Source organism: Anomaloglossus baeobatrachus, chromosome 1, assembly GCF_048569485.1.
Source record: "Anomaloglossus baeobatrachus isolate aAnoBae1 chromosome 1, aAnoBae1.hap1, whole genome shotgun sequence".
NCBI classification, from domain to species: Eukaryota; Metazoa; Chordata; class Amphibia; order Anura; family Aromobatidae; genus Anomaloglossus; species Anomaloglossus baeobatrachus.
Window position 1 is genome coordinate 309,260,301 of NC_134353.1, and position 22,023 is coordinate 309,282,323.

The 22,023-nt window shown below is 51.1% G+C and overlaps 1 protein-coding gene across 1 annotated transcript in view; it reads left to right on the forward strand.

Annotated features, from left to right (window-relative positions):
* The window catches only part of LOC142312211 (ovochymase-2-like), a 171,782-nt gene that overhangs the window by 58,931 nt on the left and 90,828 nt on the right, over positions 1-22,023 (forward strand). Inside the window, exons 4-5 of the mRNA XM_075351118.1 lie at positions 2,531-2,671; positions 21,717-21,808. Coding sequence (XP_075207233.1) covers positions 2,531-2,671; positions 21,717-21,808 — 233 coding nt within the window. The remainder of the gene's footprint in view (positions 1-2,530; positions 2,672-21,716; positions 21,809-22,023) is intronic.

Sequence of the window (22,023 nt, forward strand, 5' to 3'; positions counted from 1 at the left end):
AAGCAATTTATTAATATACTGGAATGAGAAAGGAGCCCCTGACTCAATATATCAAAACCAGTCCCATGCCATGGCAGCTACACATCTAGTTTACAAGTTTAGTTTCTGAAATAAGCCAATAAATGTGACGTTTGCCTGGGATCACAGACACAGGGTGACTGTCACGGACAGACTAGACATAAGCCGCCCACTCAGCAGGATCCCGAGAACCCTGGAACCTTTAACCCCTGTACAGGGATCTAGAATTACAAGGTCCAGGAGATCGCTGCCTATGAAAGGCTGCAATGCAGAGAAGAGTAGTCGTCAGGCAGGGTCAAAACCAGGAGGCACAAAAAGGGACAAAATCGGCAGGCAAAAGGGTGGTCAGGAAATCAGGCTAAGGTCAAATCGGAGATGGCAGGAAAATACAAAAAATGGCAGGCAAGACAGTAATCAGTGAATAGGCAGAGGTCAATAGAGGGATCAAAAGTTCAAGAGCAGGGTGTGAACCAGAGGCACAGCAGTAACACTACAAGACTATATCTGTCGGACACCAGCAGACAGGAAGAGGAATAAGAAGGGTGTGGTGCCTCCCCATTGGCCGTGGCTGAATGGTGGTAACTTCAGCTGGAAGGCACATACCACCACAGTCAGCAAGTGGTACTGCAGGTCCTAGTGAAACCCAGCTTAGCGGAGCCTGCACCCACCAGAGCCACTAGTACTGACTCCTCCCTTATCACCAGTATTGCCCATGGCAGGAATACAGCGTGGGCCTAGTGATCAAAGCTGAAGTCTCAGGAATGGACTCTGGTGGAGATGTGACAGCAAGCCCGTCCAGTTCACATGTCGGGGGCGGAGGAGGGGACGCTGTGCTCTCCCACTGCTCGGGTCCGGCTGCCGCTGCTGCTGCGGCCGCTGCTGCTCGGTGGCTCGAGCGATGGGCCGGATCCCGGGGACTCGAGCGGTGCTCCTCGCCCGTGAGTGAAAAGGGGAATGGTTTTGGGGATTTATTGTCCGTGACGCCACCCACGGTTGTGGTGATTGTGTGGACACCACCGCTGCTCTGGACGGGGATCCTGGGAGCGGTGACAGGGAGCAGCTTTGTTGTTATTTCTCCCCTCCGTGGGTAGGGGGTTGGTTGTCCCGGGGCCCGATGATGGGTTAGGTAGGGAGGACAGCAGGTGGGTTGTGGGGCCTGCTGAGGTGCAGGGTCGCAGGGGCAGGGTTGTGCCGTACGGCACGGGGGTACTCACTCAGCCTGAGACGATGACACAGTTCTCGGTAAAACACACGGCTGGATGGATGGGTCCCCCAGACGGCTGCGGTTGCTTCTTCCCTGTAGGTTGGTGATGACTGTCTCTCCCTGCACCTAAGTGTAATGTTGGTAGCGATGGATTCCCACCGGTAACCCGCTCCCCGACTTGGATGTAGGCCGGAGGAGTCCCTTTTGCCCGCAGGCGCTGGCCCTGGGAAACGGTTGCCTTTGGCGGTGGCGGTGTCTCCCCTTCACGGTTGCCTTCTATCGGGACTTGGCTGTTTGGAAACCCGGAGGTCCCCTTCACTAACGGATTTGGCAAATTCACGGCGACTCCAAGCCTTGCCGGGATCCGAAAGGCCCCTGCCAATGGTGCTGGCTTCTCTTTGTATGCTGGTCCGGTACCGCCGGGTCACCACCCGTCCACGGTCCTTACGGCAGACTCCAATCGGCCTCCACTGCAGACGGTCACCACCGTCTGCCAACCTTGCTGTTCTGTCCGGGCCACACACCCGGACCAACTTCAGGCTCTTTTGCTGTCACTTTTCTCCTCTCTACTACTTTCCTCCTTCCACTTCCTCCTCCAAACTCTATCTCTCCTCTCACTTCCCTCGCTTCACTCTAACTGCCTGTGTTTTCCCTCCTCCAGGACTGTGAACTCCTTGGTGGGTGGAGACCAACCGCCTGGCTCCACCCCCTGGTGTGGACAACAGCCCCTGGGGAAGGCAACAAGGATTTTGTGTTCTGACTTCGATGTGCCTACAGGGAGTGTGGGGTGTGGTGGTGTTGTTACCTGTGGCCCCTGGCTTGTCTAGGGCGACACACACACATCACTGGTCATGTCCCAAAGCAGGATATGATCTCCCTGGTTGTAAGCAAGCCTGAAGTGGAGAATTGTAGCTGTGAGGATTGCTCTCAGCTGAATGGCTCATCTTCTTTATGGACTGTTTAGTGCATTAGTTGCCTGGTTAGTGAATGGTGTATTATAGAATGTCTCAGACTAGGCTACCAAAGGGCCACACAATAACTTCGACACTGGGGGCCCAGTGTTCAGCTACTTGCAAACATTACATTACCTTCATTTATAAATGCTTGTATGTCATAATAAACTGGCTACATTGCTAAATATAGAGGCACTGCACAGGAGCTCCCCTGGGGATTCACCTGCCTACCTGTGGGCCAATGTAAGCCTGACTATATACATTACAAATATTGCTGACACTCACCACTGAACCTTGTGTATGTATTGATAAATCTGGATCGCTATATTAATCTTTCTTCTTCGGCTCTTACCAGGTACATACTGTGGACACACTGTTCCTAAGTCGCTAGTTTCTGCCGGAAACAGAATTTTTGTGACATTCATCACTAATAGTGAAAACAATGACAAAGGATTTCATGCCAAATATGAAGCCGTAGATCCCAAAAACATAGCAGGCGAGTAAACAGCTTCTTCCTTCTCTTATTTGCTTTAAGTACATTTTGATTACAAGCAGAAAAGTGACTGCATAGAACATTTCTATTGATTTATTAGATATAGTTACATGTATCAGTTGTTCTTCCAGGCATTAGCATCCTACTGTAGCCCATGCAGGCAATAATTATAGTTATCTGCTGCATATAAATACATAATGGTAGAACTGGAATAGCATAAACAATCAGGGACTGCAAACTTAGCAGGTAGAGATGAGCAAATCGATTAAATGCTAATCAATTTGCAGGTCCTAGTGAATTTTCAACAATTCTATTTGGGTGAATCGCAGAAAAATGCCTGTCACCTTTTTACACATTGCAGAATATTGTAGCAACTAGAAAAGGCTGACATGATACCTTACAGCTATCATATCACATGGTACAATGCGGCCAATAATAAGTGACTTTTATAGCCTGTACAAAAGCATAGCTAATAATGCAGCATTCATTTTAAGGTGACTTAAGGCCCTGTTACACGCAACGACATCGCTAACGAGATGTCGCTGGGGTCACGGAAATCGTGACGTACATCTGGCCTCGTTGGCGACGTCGTTGTGTGTGACACGAGCGACCGCTAACGATTCCAAATACTCACCAAATCGTTGATTGTTGACACGTCGTTCATTTTCAAAATATCGTTGCTCGTTCTGAACGCAGGTTGTTCGTCGTTCCTGAGGCAGCACACATCGCTACGTGTGACACCCCGGGAATGACGAACAACAGCATTCTTGCGTCCTCCGGCAACGAGGTGGGAGTGTCGTTCATGCGGCTGCTCTCCGCCCCTCCGCTTCTATTGGTTGCCTGCTGTGCGACGTTGCTGTGACGCCGAACGAACTGACCCCAAGAGGTTGTTCACCGGCCACAGCCACGACGTTAGGAAGGTAAGTTGGTGCGACGCGCACCGGCGATATTGTTCGCCACGAGCAGCGATTTGCCCGTGACGCACATATGATGGGGGAGGGTGCTATCGCTAGCGACATTGCTAGTGATGTCGTTGCGTGTAAAGCAGCCTTTAGTCTTGTACTGTTTTTCCTCCTGATTCTGACCTTGGCTTGTCTAACCTCTCTCTTGAATGACCTTCTGGTATCTGAAGGCCAGGGTTTCCTCTGATGGCAATAGTCGTGCTGTCTGAAAGCTAAGTCTGTCTGAGGTAGCCATTTTGAGCGAGCAGCCAAGGACAGACTTTACACTGAGGTATTTTAGGCCTGTAGCCAAACACTTTCAAGCTTTAATAGCACAACACACTGATATATTTTTCAAGTTTCTTAAAATGAAAAAGAGTCGAAAAATAATCAATCTTAATTATTGTGATCAAACAGATCATTTTTTTTACAGAACAGTGACTCAATCTGATGGTGTCACTGTCAGAGGTAACAACATGCATATGTGACTGTAAAGCAGCCTTTAGGCTATGTTCGCACGTTGCGTTTTTTTCCGCGTTTCTGCAGCGTTTTTGGCAGCAGCGTTTTTGTGCAAAAACGCATGCGTTTTTGATTTCCAGCAAAGTCTATGGGAAAAGCAGAAATCCTGTCTGCACTTTGCTTTTTTTTCTGCAGCGTTTAATTTGCATATTTGTGGTCAAAAACCATGCTGAAAAAGAAGCAGCATGTCAGTTGTTTTTGCCATTTCTGCAGCGTTTCCTTAACATTGGAGTCAATGAGAAATGGCAAAAAGCAACCAAAATCAAAATTCCTGCGTTTTTCATGCTTTTTACCTGCTTTTCAACTGCGTTTTTGGCTCCAAAAACGCATGCTTTTCTGGCCAAAATTTAATGGGTTCTAATGTTCCTTTACACACACACAATAACCGAAAATTAAAATGTAAAAAAATAATAAACTTTAGCTATTTTTCTGTTAAAATGTGCATAACCACTATTATTACATTAAAATTGATAATTTCCCATATAATTTTATTAAAACTTAATTTTATACTTTTTTTTCTCTTTTTTCATTCTTTTTGACTAATTCAACTTTATTTCTCAGTGTCTTGATCTCAAAAACGCATCTGCAGAAACGCAGGTGAAAACGCAGGTAAAAATCGCTAAAAATACACTAAAAACGCGGTAAAAACGCATGCGTTTTTAGCGCTAAAAAATGGTCAAAAGCCATTTGGTCAAAAACCAAGGGAAGGAAAACGTGCAGAATAAACTGCAGGTACTCCGACGCAACGTGCGGACATAGCCTTAAGGCCCCGTCACACTAAGCAACATCGCTAGCAACATCGCTGCTAACGAACAACTTTTGTGACGTTGCTAGCGATGTTGCTGTGTGTGACATCCAGCAACAACCTGGCCCCTGCTGTGAGGTCGTTGGTTGTTGCTGAATGTCCTGGGCCATTTTTTAGTTGTTGCTGTCCCGCTGTGCAGCACAGATCGCTGTGTGTGACAGCGAGACAGCAACAACTAAATGTGCAGGCAGCAGGAGCCGGCTTCTGCGGAGGCTGGTAACCACGGTAAACATCGGGTAACCAAGAAGCCCTGTCCTTGGTTACCCGATATTTACCTTTGATACCAGCCTCCGCCGCTCTCACTGTCAGTGCCGGCTCCTGCTGTGTGCACATTTAGCTGCAGCACACATCGGGTTAATTAACCCGATGTGTGCTGTAACTAGGAGAGCAAGGAGCCAGCGCTAAGCATTGTGCGCTGCTCCCTGCTCTCTGCACATGTAGCTGCAGTACACATCGGGAAATTAACCCGATGTGTGCTGTAACTAGGAGAGCAAGGAGCCAGCGCTAAGCATTGTGCGCTGCTCCCTGCTCTCTGCACATGTAGCTACAGCACACATCGGGAAATTAACCCCATGTGTGCTGTAACTAGGAGAGCAGGGAGCCAGCGCTAAGCAGTGTGCGCTGCTCCCTGCTCTCTGCACATGTAGCTACAGCACACATCGGGAAATTAACCCCATGTGTGCTGTAACTAGGAGAGCAGGGAGCCAGCGCTAAGCATTGTGCGCTGCTCCCTGCTCTGTGCACATGTAGCTGCAGCACACATCGTGTAATTAACCCGATGTGTGCTGTAACTAGGAGAGCAGGGAGCCAGCGCTCAGTGTGCGCTGCTCCCTGCTCTCTGCACGTGTAGCTCCGTGCGGTGGTAACCAAGGTAAATATCGGGTTGGTTACCCGATATTTACCTTAGTTACCAAGCACAGCATCTTCCACGCGGCGCTGGGGGCTTGTCACTGGTTGCTGGTGAGCTCACCAGCAACTCGTGTAGCCACGCTCCAGCGATCCCTGCCAGGTCAGGTTGCTGGTGGGATCGCTGGAGCGTCGCAGTGTGACATCTCACCAGCAACCTCCTAGCAACTTACCAGCGATCCCTATCGTTGTTGGGATCGCTGGTAAGTTGCTTAGTGTGACTGGACCTTTAGGATAGTGAGAGAACGTGAGAGCTAACAGATCTCAATAGAGGGAGGAAGGGAAAGCCTTAAAACATTGGGCAAATACTTCAGATAGTGTTTGTTGTAGAACTGCAGCACTGAAGAAAATGAGAGTAGTAGTCTGTGAATAATACAGAGATTCAATTGATAGGGCAAGACTGAGAGACAGAAAAGCCAATAGCAGTGGCAAACTCTATGTGATTAGTTAGTGATATGTAGTTGGCATGTCCTGCTCCATTTGAATTACAAATAAATATTTTATTATTCTTCATTCTTAATGCACTAGAAAGCAAAAGCATGGCAGCACAATAGTGATAGTTTTTACAAAACAAAATAAATCTGAAACTAGTGGCATTTAAGTTAGGGTATGTGCGCACGTTGCTTTTTACCTGCTTTTTACCTGCTTTTTTGCTGCTTTTTCTTCTGCGCTGTTTAATGCCAAAATGGATGTGTTCTTCTATTCAAGCAAAGTCTATGGGAATTTGGGTTTCTTGTTCACACTATGTTGTTCAAAATGCTGCCTTTTTGTGGCAGAACTTTGGTCAAAAACTCAGCTTTTCAAAGAAGCAACATGTCAATTGTTTTTGCCATTTGGGTTTTGCACTGCAAAGCTGAGTTTTTGACCAAAGTTCTGCCACAAAAAGGCAGCATTTTGAACAACATAGTGTGAACAAGAAACCCAAATTCCCATAGACTTTGCTTGAATAGAAGAACACATCCATTTTGGCATTAAACAGCGCAGAAGAAAAAGCAGCAAAAAAGCAGGTAAAAAGCAGGTAAAAAGCAACGTGCGCACATACCCTTAGGTTCCCGGATTACAGAGATATACCTTGCCATTGGTTTCCAGGCTTACATGCATTGGCTAATACATAAACTGTATTTTGTAGTAATGCAGTGCCATATTTCCCCTTGTATATTTTTGGCTTTTCACTGTGCAGCTGTATGCATTTTATAGTTACTATGTTTTTTCGGCTAGCACCTGCTCACATTTGTTGGATGTGCGGGTCAGTTTTTTGGATATCGGTCACCACAGGGAACTGCATTCGATTTGAGGTTCTGTGCTGATCCAGGTGAGAGGGAGTTAATCACTGATGTCTGGAGCTTTACACAACATCCTGTGTTCATATCAAGTTACACCAGCAGCAGACCAGGTGCATTTACACTGAAATCAGGGCAGAGGTGGTTACCATCGCAGAGGGGAAACATCCTGGGCAGAGTGAGTCACCAGAGGGTGGGGGCACTAAAAGTAAAGAGAAAGAGAAGACAGAAAATCCCTTGACTTCAGCCTGAGACAGAGAACTAACAACAGGTCCCTGGGAAGTCTGCAACCCAGCTCCCCCCCCCCCCTAGGGGGGGACTGACCAGGCAGAACAGTCAGTCAGAGACACAGAGGGAGAGAGAGAGTACCAGGACATCATGGACTCATAGAAGCTGGCAGACTGGAGGAAACCGGAACCGAGTGGACCGGGAGTAGCTGCAGATGGTCAGGTGAGTCTGTGAGACCGAGGAGGACATGGCAGCCAAGGGGAAGCTTACTGAACCGCTCCCTTGGAGGCCGGCACAGACAGGTTGCAGACCCCTAGGATGGACCATACTTCATGTTGTTTCATCAATTCTGCAGGGCCGCAGGTAGACTAGGTAGGACACAATGTGGAACTGGAGTCTCCAAGTGGCTTCATGCCATGAGGATCCACATTACACTACGAGCGCAGAAGAGAAAGGTCTTACATGGTCACGGACACCGGTGGTTGCTCCTTGCTTACCCGGGATCGGCTGGGGCCCAGCATGGCGGTGACTGGTACTCTGAGGGCAGCCTTCTTAAAGAAATGTAATTAAAAGTTATGGACCCGCAGTCACTGCCTTGGCCTGTTATTACCGTCACCATCGCCCCACGCCTCAGCACCAAAGGCCCCCTCCCCCGTTCGCCATCGTCCTCCCCAGCAGCGGGTAGACGGGAGGGCTGGAGACTGAAGATCAGCACCACGGACAGCAGCGCGGACATCAGGAAGGACCACGTGAGTATGCAAATTACCGGTTCTACGTGTACCATCGCGGATAGCACACGTAGAACACACGTGGCCCGCACGTACCAGAGACACGTACTTACCTGCACGCAACACGCAGGGGAAATACGTGTCTAGTGGCACGTGCGTGATTTTCACGTGAGTGTGGCAGAGGCATTAAGCCTGTTTCACACGTCAGTGAAAAACACAGACGTTCTTCACTGACGTGTAAAACACGCACATGTCCCACCGTGTGCAGTGATTCACGGCACACGCGGGTTGTCTAAGTGCAATCCGGGCTCCGTTCTCCGTGGTCCGTGATTGCACATAGAGATCAACTCACCTGTGCCCGCTCCCGCTCTCCTTGGTGCTGAATGCTCCCGCGGTGCAGCATCTGGCCGGCGCTGACCCATGTGCATTCATGCATTCATGAATATGCACGACAGTAATGAGCCGGCTCAGAAGCAGCAGGCAGCACGGGCTGCAGAGAGCGTCGCTGGAGCCGGGTGAGTAAAAATCATTTTTTTATAATATGCACGTTTTTTTCTGGCACGTGTTTCACGGTTCACACCACTGCGTGGTCCGTGGGAATCAGTGATGCCAGAAAAAAACGCACATGTCTCCGTGCGGCAATCACGGACACGCGTGTACGCCGCATGGAGACACGGTCAGTGAAAAATCACTGATGTGTGAGCAGACCCATTGATTATAATGGGTCTGCGTATGTCAGTGATTCTGGTACGTATAAAAAAAAAGCACAAACGTACCAGAATCACTGACGTCTGAAACAGGCTTTAAGCCTGCTTTACACGTTACGACGTAACCGCCCCCATCGTATTCGCGGCACGTTCAATTTGTTGAATATGTTGCACAAACGATTATTTCCCGTCACACGTACTTACCCTTCCATACGACCTCTATGTGGGCATCGAACGTCCACTTCCTGGAATGGGAGGGACGTTCGGCGTCACATCGACGTCACACGGCAGCCGGCCAATAGAAGCGTAGGGGTGGAGATGAGTGGGACATAAACATCCCGCCTACCTCCTTCCTTCCGCATTGCCGGCAGGAGCCGCGGGACGCAGGTAAGATCTGCTCATCGTTCCCTGGGTGTCACACACTGCGATGTGTGGTACCTCGGGAACATTGAACAACCTCACGTATACTTTTTAGGAATTGAACGACGTGCATGCGATGAATGTTTTAACGTTCAATCGCAATCACACAGAGGTTTCACACGCTACAATGTAACTTACGATGCCGGATGTGCGTCACGACAAGACCCCGCCGACACATCGTAAGATATATTGTAGCGTGTAAAGCCCGCTTTATACAAAGGTCATTTCAGGAGGGGTGGGGGAAGGGTTGATGGGGATCTGTGTTATGTGTTATCAGTATGTGTGTGTTATTCCATTGAAACTCTGCTGCCTGTAATTTTTTAACTATAGATAGTAATTCGTAAAGAAAACATCACCAAAAAATGTACATAACAATATGTTTAAGACAAAAACTTTAAACAATATGTCATTTTCAAATGGCACACGTCCTTTAAGGCATTATCAAATTCCTCCAGCTATGGCGTTTTTCTTCTGAGAAATCCAACATGCCACCATAATTTTTTTTCCCTTGACATCTGCTGTTTTTTTTAGTGCAACCACGGACACATTTAGGCTATGTGCGCACAGTGCATTTTTCGCGGCGTTTTTGCACGTTTTTCGGGTGCGTTTTTGGCCTCAAAACTGCAGGACTTTGCTTCCCCAGCAAAGTCTATGAGTTTTCATTTTTGCTGTCCGCACACATCTGTTTTTTTTACCTGCGTTTTTGAGTTAAAAAAAAAAAATGGACATGTCAGTTCTTTCCTGCGTTTTTCTGCGTTTTCCGCCCATGCAATGCATTTGAAAAACGCAGCAAAATGCAGAGATCAAAAACGCAGCAAAACGCAGCCAAAAACGCACCAAATCGCGGCAAAAACGCATGCTTTTTTTATGCGTTTTTTCGACGCAGGTGCATTTTTGTGCGTTTTTAGCGGCGAAAAACGCACAAAAACGCAGCGTCAAAAAGACGCAGTGTGCGCACATAGCCTAAATGTACTGCTGAAATCGGCAGTTATAACCCTACTAATGTGTATGGCCACCTTCACAAGCAAGGAAACTTAGTCACTCTCTCAGGCCTCCTTCACATGTTTGTGTTTCCAGTATGTGTGGAATCCATTTTTTTCATGGACACCACACGTACCCATTATAATCTATTTGGAGAACCCATTATAACCTATGCTGAACTTCACTAGTGATGGGTTAATAGTAACTATTCTTGTTCGGATAATACTTACCAAATGCCGAGTACAATTCCAGTATTCGTCACGGCAAGAAAAATGCTCCAACACCAGAATAGTACTTTAAGATTTGTTACAAATAATTTGAACACGAATAATTACTATTTGCCCATCATTACTCTTCACATGTCTGGATGGCAAGAACTAATAAAAAGTTTATGGGTCCATGAAAAACATGTATAGCAAAGGGGCAAATATATCATTGGTGCAACCAAGGGCCCAAAAGGTAAGGGGAGCAATTTCCATCTCTAAAGTATGTATAATTGTGCATAATGAGGAGCTACAGAACTGCATTGGGCCCAATTACTAGGACTGTCTTTCCAGTGTGCAGCACACCACTGGCATCATGTGCCATACATGTACGGTACATATTCAACATTGCAAAGTATAGGTGACGCGTTGTAATATTTTCAGTCATCCATGAAAAACACTGATGACACACTGATGGTAAAAGCGGGCTCATGGATGTCACACTAACGACACACTGATCCAAAACCCTGATGACACCAGTACCATTTTTTCACATATGTGTTTAAGCATGGATGTGTGAAGAAGGCCTAAAGGGCACTTTACATGCTGCGATATCGCTATCGATATCGCTAGTGAGCGTACCCGCCCCCGTCGGTTGTGCGTCACGGGCAAATCACTGCCCGTGGCGCACAACATCGCTAACACCCATCACACATACCTGCCTAGCGACGTTGCTGTGGCCGGCGAACCACCTCCTTTCTAAGGGGGCAGTTCGTTCGGCGTCACAGCGGCGTCAGTAAGCGGCCGCCCAATAGAAGCGGAGGGGCGGAGATGAGCGGGACGAACATCCCGCGCACCTCCTTCCTTACTCATTGCGGGCAGCCACAGGTACAGTGATGTTCCTCGTTCCTGCGGTGTCACACGTAGCGATGTGTGCTGCCGCAGGAACAACAAACAACCAGCGTCCTGGAACAGCAACGATATTTGGGAATGGAACGACGCGTCAACGATCAACGGTAAGGTAAGTAATTTTGATCGTTAACGGTCATTCGTGCGTTTCACACGCAACGACGCCGCTAACGAGGCCGGATGTGCGTCACGAATTCTGTGACACCAACGACATCTCGTTAGCGATGTTGTTGCATATAAAGCGGCCTTAACTCTAAGGCCATATTCACACGTTGAGTTTTTGGTCAGTATTTTATATCAGTATTTGTAAACCAAATCAGGAGTGGGTAAAGAATACAGAATTGGTGCCCGTGTTTCCATTATACTTTTCGTCTGATTGTTCCACTCCTGATTTTCGCTTACAAATACTTGTGTAAAATACTGAATGTGTAAATACAGCGTGTTACCCACAGCGAAGAAAACCAGGAAGAAGCAAGAAAAAAATGTGCCCTCTAAAAAACAATAAACCTATCTGAGCAACAAATGAGGCTAAAAATAATTTAGCAGCAGGAAGACAAATAAATAAATAGTACTGAAGGGTGAATTGTCTTTATCTCCTGTCAAATACCTGTATCCCCATGCTGCTGATAAATGCGCCATGTAGTAAATGGTGTACTACCGCTACCTACTTTACAGGAAGATTAATTAGCACTACTCCGCCTGTTATAAATGGTAACCGGACCCAGGGCCGTATTTACCATTAGGCACCCGTGGTCCGGTGCCTAGGGCGGCAGATTGTGAGGGGCGGCACCTTCTGGCAGCAAAAAAAAAAAAAAAAAAATTTTATTTTTTTTTTTACATTTTTTTTTTTGTGGCCGCCGAGCACAGGGAGCTGATTGACCCCGGAACTGCCGGCGCCTGCACTTCCGGGGTCACAGGCGCGCGCCAATCAGCTCCTTCCTCTGTGCTGCGTCCACTGCTGTGTGGACGTCACATGCAGAGCTCACAGCAGGACGCCGTGGAGGACGCCGTGATGGAAGCCGGTGTCAGAAGAGGATACTCACGTGAGCCAGGAAGATGGCGGCGGGCACTGGAGCAGGTAAGTGGATTCATAAGGAGCGTGGGAGTGTCTCTAATGCAGACCAGAGATATGCGCATGCGGGGGGGTGAGGCGGCAAAGGCAGATACTGGAGGGAGGCAGAGGCTGAGACTGGGGGGAGGCTGGAGGGAGGCAGAGGCTGAGACTGGGGGGAGGCTGGAGGAAGGCAGAGGCTGAGACTGGGGGGAGGCTGGAGGTAGGCAGAGGCTGAGACTGGAGGGAGGCAGTGGCTGAGACTGGGGGGAGGCTGGAGGGAGGCAGAGGCTGAGACTGGAGAGAGGCAGAGGCTGAGACTGGGGGGAGGCTGGAGGGAGGCAGAGGCTGAGACTGGAGGGAGGCAGAGGCTGAGACTGTGGGGAGGCTGGAGGGAGGCAGAGGCTGAGACTGGGGGAGGCTGGAGGGAGGCAGAGGCAGAGACTGGGGGGGAGGCTGGAGGGAGGCAGAGGCTGAGACTGGAGAGAGGCAGAGGCTGAGACTGTGGGGAGGCTGGAGGGAGGCAGAGGCTGAGACTGGAGAGAGGCAGAGGCTGAGACTGGGGGGAGGTTGGAGGGAGGCAGAGGCTGAGACTGGAGGGAGGCAGAGGCTGAGACTGTGGGGAGGCTGGAGGGAGGCAGAGGCTGAGACTGGGGGAGGCTGGAGGGAGGCAGAGGCAGAGACTGGGGGGAGGCTGGAGGGAGGCAGAGGCAGAGACTGGGAAGAGGCTGGAGGGAGGCAGAGGCTGAGACTGGGGGAGGCTGGAGAGAGGCAGAGGCTGAGACTGGGGGGAGGCTGGAGGGAGGCAGAGGCAGAGACTGGGGGGAGGCTGGAGGGAGGCAGAGGCAGAGACTGGGGGGAGGCTGGAGGGAGGCAGAGGCAGAGACTGGGGGGAGGCTGGAGGGAGGCAGAGGCAGAGACTGGGGGGAGGCTGGAGGGAGGCAGAGGCAGAGACTGGGGGGAGGCTGGAGGGAGGCAGAGGCAGAGACTGGGGGGAGGCTGGAGGGAGGCAGAGGCAGAGACTGGGGGGAGGCTGGAGGGAGGCAGAGGCTGAGACTGGGGGGAGGTTGGAGGGAGGCAGAGGCAGAGACTGGGGGGAGGCTGGAGGGAGGCAGAGGCTGAGACTGTGGGGAGGCTGGAGGGAGGCAGAGGCTGAGACTGGGGGAGGCTGGAGGGAGGCAGAGGCAGAGACTGGGGGGAGGCTGGAGGGAGGCAGAGGCAGAGACTGGGGGGAGGCTGGAGGGAGGCAGAGGCAGAGACTGGGGGGAGGCTGGAGAGAGGCAGAGGCTGAGACTGGGGGGAGGCTGGAGGGAGGCAGAGGCAGAGACTGGGGGGAGGCTGGAGGGAGGCAGAGGCTGAGACTGGAGGGAGGCAGAGGCTGAGACTGTGGGGAGGCTGGAGGGAGGCAGAGGCTGAGACTGGGGGAGGCTGGAGGGAGGCAAAGGCAGAGACTGGGGGGAGGCTGGAGGGAGGCAGAGGCAGAGACTGGGGGGAGGCTGGAGGGAGGCAGAGGCTGAGACTGGGGGGAGGCTGGAGAGAGGCAGAGGCTGAGACTGGGGGGAGGCTGGAGGGAGGCAGAGGCTGAGACTGGGGGGAGGCTGGAGGGAGGCAGAGGCAGAGACTGGGGGGAGGCTGGAGGGAGGCAGAGGCAGAGACTGGGGGGAGGCTGGAGGGAGGCAGAGGCAGAGACTGGGGGGAGGCTGGAGGGAGGCAGAGGCTGAGACTGGGGGGAGGCTGGAGGGAGGCAGAGGCAGAGACTGGGGGGAGGCTGGAGGGAGGCAGAGGCTGAGACTGGAGGGAGGCAGAGGCTGAGACTGGAGGGAGGCAGAGGCTGAGACTGGGGGGAGGCTGGAGGGAGGCAGAGGCTGAGACTGGAGAGAGGCAGAGGCTGAGACTGGGGGGAGGTTGGAGGGAGGCAGAGGCTGAGACTGGAGGGAGGCAGAGGCTGAGACTGTGGGGAGGCTGGAGGGAGGCAGAGGCTGAGACTGGAGAGAGGCAGAGGCTGAGACTGTGGGGAGGCTGGAGGGAGGCAGAGGCTGAGACTGGAGAGAGGCAGAGGCTGAGACTGGGGGGAGGTTGGAGGGAGGCAGAGGCTGAGACTGGAGGGAGGCAGAGGCTGAGACTGTGGGGAGGCTGGAGGGAGGCAGAGGCTGAGACTGGGGGAGGCTGGAGGAAGGCAGAGGCAGAGACTGGGGGGAGGCTGGAGGGAGGCAGAGGCAGAGACTGGGAAGAGGCTGGAGGGAGGCAGAGGCTGAGACTGGGGGAGGCTGGAGAGAGGCAGAGGCTGAGACTGGGGGGAGGCTGGAGGGAGGCTGGAGGGAGGCAGAGACTGGGGGGAGGCTGGAGGGAGGCAGAGACTGGGGGGAGGCTGGAGGGAGGCAGAGGCAGAGACTGGGGGGAGGCTGGAGGGAGGCAGAGGCTGAGACTGGGGGGAGGTTGGAGGGAGGCAGAGGCTGAGACTGGAGGGAGGCAGAGGCTGAGACTGTGGGGAGGCTGGAGGGAGGCAGAGGCTGAGACTGGGGGAGGCTGGAGGGAGGCAGAGGCAGAGACTGGGGGGAGGCTGGAGGGAGGCAGAGGCAGAGACTGGGGGGAGGCTGGAGGGAGGCAGAGGCTGAGACTGGGGGGAGGCTGGAGAGAGGCAGAGGCTGAGACTGGGGGGAGGCTGGAGGGAGGCAGAGGCAGAGACTGGGGGGAGGCTGGAGGGAGGCAGAGGCAGAGACTGGGGGGGAGGCTGGAGGGAGGCAGAGGCAGAGACTGGGGGGGAGGCTGGAGGGAGGCAGAGGCAGAGACTGGGGGGGAGGCTGGAGGGAGGCAGAGGCAGAGACTGGGGGGGAGGCTGGAGGGAGGCAGAGTCAGAGACTGGGGGGAGGCTGGAGGGAGGCAGAGTCAGAGACTGGGGGGAGGCTGGAGGGAGGCAGAGGCAGAGACTGGGGGAGGCTGGAGGGAGGCAGAGGCTGAGACTGGAGGGAGGCTGAGACTGGGGGGAGGCTGGAGGGAGACTGAGGCTGAGACTGGGGGGAGGCTGGAGGGAGGCTGAGGCTGAGACTGGAGGGAGGCAGAGGCTGAGACTGGAGGGAGGCAGAGGCTGAGACTGGGGGGAGGCTGGAGGGAGGCAGAGGCTGAGACTGGAGAGAGGCAGAGGCTGAGACTGGGGGGAGGTTGGAGGGAGGCAGAGGCTGAGACTGGAGGGAGGCAGAGGCTGAGACTGTGGGGAGGCTGGAGGGAGGCAGAGGCTGAGACTGGAGAGAGGCAGAGGCTGAGACTGTGGGGAGGCTGGAGGGAGGCAGAGGCTGAGACTGGAGAGAGGCAGAGGCTGAGACTGGGGGGAGGTTGGAGGGAGGCAGAGGCTGAGACTGGAGGGAGGCAGAGGCTGAGACTGTGGGGAGGCTGGAGGGAGGCAGAGGCTGAGACTGGGGGAGGCTGGAGGAAGGCAGAGGCAGAGACTGGGGGGAGGCTGGAGGGAGGCAGAGGCAGAGACTGGGAAGAGGCTGGAGGGAGGCAGAGGCTGAGACTGGGGGAGGCTGGAGAGAGGCAGAGGCTGAGACTGGGGGGAGGCTGGAGGGAGGCTGGAGGGAGGCAGAGACTGGGGGGAGGCTGGAGGGAGGCAGAGACTGGGGGGAGGCTGGAGGGAGGCAGAGGCAGAGACTGGGGGGAGGCTGGAGGGAGGCAGAGGCAGAGACTGGGGGGAGGCTGGAGGGAGGCAGAGGCTGAGACTGGGGGGAGGTTGGAGGGAGGCAGAGGCTGAGACTGGAGGGAGGCAGAGGCTGAGACTGTGGGGAGGCTGGAGGGAGGCAGAGGCTGAGACTGGGGGAGGCTGGAGGGAGGCAGAGGCAGAGACTGGGGGGAGGCTGGAGGGAGGCAGAGGCAGAGACTGGGGGGAGGCTGGAGGGAGGCAGAGGCTGAGACTGGGGGGAGGCTGGAGAGAGGCAGAGGCTGAGACTGGGGGGAGGCTGGAGGGAGGCAGAGGCAGAGACTGGGGGGAGGCTGGAGGGAGGCAGAGGCAGAGACTGGGGGGGAGGCTGGAGGGAGGCAGAGGCAGAGACTGGGGGGGAGGCTGGAGGGAGGCAGAGGCAGAGACTGGGGGGGAGGCTGGAGGGAGGCAGAGGCAGAGACTGGGGGGGAGGCTGGAGGGAGGCAGAGGCAGAGACTGGGGGGGAGGCTGGAGGGAGGCAGAGTCAGAGACTGGGGGGAGGCTGGAGGGAGGCAGAGTCAGAGACTGGGGGGAGGCTGGAGGGAGGCAGAGGCAGAGACTGGGGGAGGCTGGAGGGAGGCAGAGGCTGAGACTGGAGGGAGGCTGAGACTGGGGGGAGGCTGGAGGGAGACTGAGGCTGAGACTGGGGGGAGGCTGGAGGGAGGCTGAGGCTGAGACTGGAGGGAGGCTGAGGCTGAGACTGGGGGGAGGCTGGAGGGAGGCAGAGGCAGAGACTGGGGGGAGGCTGGAGGGAGGCAGAGGCAGAGACTGGGGGGAGGCTGGAGGGAGGCTGAGGCTGAGACTGGAGGGAGGCTGAGGCTGAGACTTGAGGGAGGCAGAGGCTGAGACTGGAGGGAGGCTGAGACTGGGGGGAGGCTGGAGGGAGACTGAGGCTGAGACTGGGGGGAGGCTGGAGGGAGGCTGAGACTGGAGGGAGGCTGAGGCTGAGACTGGGGGGAGGCTGGAGGGAGGCAGAGGCAGAGACTGGGGGGAGGCTGGAGGGAGGCAGAGGCAGAGACTGGGGGGAGGCTGGAGGGAGGCTGAGACTGGAGGGAGGCTGAGGCTGAGACTTGAGGGAGGCTGAGGCTGAGACTGGAGGGAGGCTGGAGGGAGGCTGAGGCGGAGACTGGGGCAGGCTGAGGCTGGGGGGAGGCAAAGGCTGAGACTGGGGAAGAGAGGCTGATGCTGAGGGAAGATAGAGGCTGATGCTGGGGGAGAGAGGCTGATGCTGGGGGAGTGGGAGAGAGGGGCTAATGCTAGAGACAGAGGACAAGGGATGAGGGATAGTGCAATGACAAAATCGATTGGGTGGGGGGAGTGTAAGGACTCAGAATAAGAGGGGGCAGCATTGGGAGCTCATTGTGAAGAAGGGGCAGCATGTGTGGGATCAGTATGGAGTGGAGCAATGTAGGGGAGTCAATATCAAGAGTGGGGTAGTGTGTGTGTGGGGGGTCTCAGCATAAGCGTTAGTGTGGTGGTCTTAGCATGAGTGGGGCAACATGAAGGTCTCATTATGGAAAAGAGGAAGGCAGCATTAGGAGCTCATGGAGAGGGACAGCATGCATGGGACATTGTGAGAAGGGGGCAGCATGCATGGGACACTGAGGAGGGGGCAGCATGCATGAGACATTGTGAGGAGGGGGCAGCATGCATGGGACATTGTGAGAAGGGGGCAGCATGCATGGGACACTGAGGAGGGGGCAGCATGCATGAGACATTGTGAGGAGGGAGCAGCATGCATGGGACATTGTGAGGAAGGAGCAGCATGCATGGGACATTGTGAGGAGGGAGCATCAAGCATGAGACATTGTGCGGAGGGAGCAGCATGCATGGGACATTGTGAGGAGGGAGCAGCATGCATGGGACATTGTGAGGCGGGAGCAGCATACATGAGACATTGTGAGGAGGGGGCAGCATGCATGAGACATTGTGAGGAGGGAGCAGCATTCATGGGACATTGTGAGGAGGGAGCAGCATACATGAGACATTGTGAGGAGGGGGCAGCATGCATGAGACATTGTGAGGAGGGAGCAGCATGCATGGGACATTGTGAGGAGGGGCAGCATGCATGGGACATTGTGAGGAGGGAGCAGCATGCATGGGACATTGTGAAGAGGGGGCAGCATGCATGGGACATTGTGAGGAGAGAGCAGCATGCATGGGACATTGTGAGGAGGGGGCAGCATGCATGGGACATTGTGAGGAGGGGGCAGCATGCATGGGACATTGTGAGGAGGGGGCAGCATGCATGGGACATTGTGAGGAGGGGGCAGCATGCAAGGGACATTGTGAGGAGGGGGCAGCATGCAAGGGACATTGTGAGGAGGGAGCAGCATGCATGGGACATTGTGAGGAGGGGGCAGCATGCATGGGACATTGTGAGGAGGGGGCAGCATGCAAGGGACATTGTGAGGAGGGGGCAGCATTCATGGGACATTGTGAGGAGGGGGCAGCATGCATGGGACATTGTGAGGAGGGGGCAGCAAGCATGGGACATTGTGACGAGGGAGCAGCATGCATGGGACATTGTGACGAGGGAGCAGCATGCATGGGACATTGTGAGGAGGGGGCAGCATGCATGGGACATTGTGAGGAGGGGGCAGCATGCATGGGACATTGTGAGGAGGGGGCAGCATGCATGGGACATTGTGAGGAGGGGGCAGCATGCATGGGACATTGTCCTCACATCATGCTGCTCCCTCCTCACAATGTACAGATCATATTTCATAATCGAGGAAGGTGTGGTGGATATACAGTAGTTTATAAGGGAGGGCAGTGTGGTGTTTATTAGGGGCAGTGTCACAGTCACAGTATATAAGTGGGGACGGTGTGGTGGGAATATTTTATACTCATGCTATGTTTTGATGTGCCTGTGGTGATTCCCATTGGGGGGGGGTTCGTTTCTTATTGATACTTTTTAAAGTGTGCTACAGAGTAGATCTGCCTTAAACAGATGTCGTGTGCGAAAACTCAGTTTTACGTTGTCACTAAGGGGCGCGACCACTTAAAGTGCCTAGGGCAGCACGAAGGCAAAATACAGCCCTGACCGCACCCTGTGCTTAAAACTACTCCTAGTTTATTACAGTAAATTAAACCTTTAATCATAGCTATATTAACTAGGTAAGGCTCTCAACTTTTAGCATGCTGTCTGCAAATGCTAAGCATAATCCATTTTGGCATGTTTCTTAGACGTGAATAATGCTTTAGGCACTAGATCTGTTTAGTAAAAAAATAAGGAATAAAAAATATTAAGAGTAACCTATGTATATATTTTAATTTCATACATCAAAAATACACGGAAAAATAATCAAGATTGTAATATATGTATCGGAGAAATCTGCTTCTTCCTCCTGCTGGACTTAATCATTTAGAAAAATCTCAATCCACGGGCAAATTATGTCTTTCGTTAAGATAGATTTTTACATTACTGAAATAGGAGATAGTACAGTAATTGCTACTCATAAGATTTTATAGCAAAACGAAAAACAAAGGCCAACACATCTGTTATACTGAGGGGCCCCCAAATTCACCCTCTAGACTGTGCACCCCTATCCACTCACGTTTCCAGAGGGAGGTGTCAATACAGTCAGGGACTGGTCCTACATGGTCCACAATGTATATAAGGATGAACAAAGTCCAAAATCAAAGGTGTATACCTGAAGCCATGATCCACAACTGCTGTGCCGACACCAGAACCCTACACATGTTTCGGCATGTAGCCTTCGTAATCCTTATATACATTGTGGTGCTCTGCCTTATTCTTTTATTCTGTCATGTCTACTCTATGGGCAGTATATATATTTTTCTAAGAAAATACATTGGTTTCTTTTTGGCAAATACATTGGCACTTGCTCCTATACACTGGGGCGTGGGACTTTTCGATATTTGATCAGCCTACTATCTATAATATATCACCACACTGCATCCTTAAGGACAAAAGAGCAGCAAATATATCACAAAAATGATGGAAAAAGATCTTCAAAAAGTGTATAAAAATGTGTGTGTGTGTGTATATATATATATATATATATATATATATATATATATATATATATACAGTGCAGACCCAAAGTTTGGACACACCTTCTCATTCAAAGAGTTTTCTTTATTTTAATGACTAAAATTTGTAGATTCACATTGAAGGCATGAAAACAATGAATTAAAACATGTGGAATGAAATACTTAAAAATGTGTGAAACAACTGAAAATATGTCTTGTATTCTGGGTTCTTCAAAGTAGCCACCTTTTGTTTTGATTACTACTTTGCACACTATTGGCATTCTCTTGATGCGCTTCAAGAGGTAGTCACCGGAAATGGTCTTCCAACAGTCTTGAAGGAGTTCCCAGAGATGCTTAGCACTTGTTGGCCCTTTTGCCTTCACTCTGCGGTCCAGCTTACCCCAAACTATCTCGATTGGGTTCAGGTCTGGTGACTGTGGAGACCAGGTCATCTGGCGTAGCGCCCCATCACTCTCCTTCTTGGTCAAATAGCCCTTACACAGCCTGGAGGTGTGTTTGGGGTCATTGTCCTGTTGAAAAATAAATGATGGTCCAACTAAACGCAAACCGGATGGAATAGCATGCCGCTGCAAGATACTGTGGTAGGCATGCTGGTTCTGTATGCCTTCAATTTTGAATAAATCCCTAACAGTGTCACCAGCAAAGCACCCCCCCACCATCACACCTCCTCCTCCATGCGTCATGGTTGGAACCAGCCATGTAGAGTCCATCTGTTCACCTTTTCTACAGAGACACAGTGATTGGATCCAAAGATCTCAAATTTGGACTCATCAAACCAAAGCTCAGATTTCCACTGGACTAATGTCCATTCCTTGTGTTCTTTAGCCCAAACAAGTCTCTTCTGTTTGTTGCCTGTCCTTAGCAGTGGTTTCCTAGCAGCTATTTTACCATGAAGGCCTGCTGCACAAAGTCTCCTCTTAATAGTTGTTTTAGAGATGAGAAAGTGTGTCCAAACTTTTGGTCTGTACTGTGTATATATTTGTGTATATATATATATATATATATATATATATATATATATATATATATATATATATATATATATATATATATATATATATATATATATATATATATATATATATATATATATATATATATATATATATATATATATATATATACACGAGTATATATGTATATTATATATATATATATATATATACACACACACACACACATTTTTATATACTTTATTAAGATTTTTTGCACCATTTTTGTGATATAATATTTGTTGCTCTTCTGTCCTCCTGCTGTGTAGTTTTTTGCGGTGCTGTGTTGCTGTGTGCACTTAAATCATTCCATTTACCTTGCAATTTTATATTTTACTAATAAATTTTATTTGTTGGTTTCGGCTATTTTCTTTTTAGAGTTTGTTATTGGTTTTTCAATAGCCTCCTCTCCATTTGATATTTTTGGGATATTGGTGGTGCGTCATCATCATCATTGGATATATTCCTATATATCTCCTACAGCGACACAATTTGGGTGTTAGACTTTGAACACAGCCTAGGTCTGCTGACAATGAAGCTTGAGAATAATTATTGTCTTAATAATTTATTAAAAAATTGTAGCATACATAATCTAATAAAAGAAAATGCATAAACATTTGTATGACAGTGATTAAGAATATTTTCTAAATCTTATTTTTTTTTTCAGATATTGTGGGAGGTGGAGGATATTTAGAGGGCAACACAGGAGAGTTCCAGTCCCCAAGCACGTACAACAACAAGAATTATGACCTGTACCAGGTAATTACTTCTCTCCATTTCAGGGTGATGAAGGATTTCTTTGAAGCCCAGTATTGGCTTACTTTATTTAGATTTGGAATTAAGACCAGGTGTGGCTTTAACTCTTAAATTGTGTCCCATGAATATAAGGCTACAATTACTGTCTAATCACTCAAGGCTTGCAATTCTGGCATCAATGATTGTCTATTAACGTAATTATCACTTAGGATGAAACA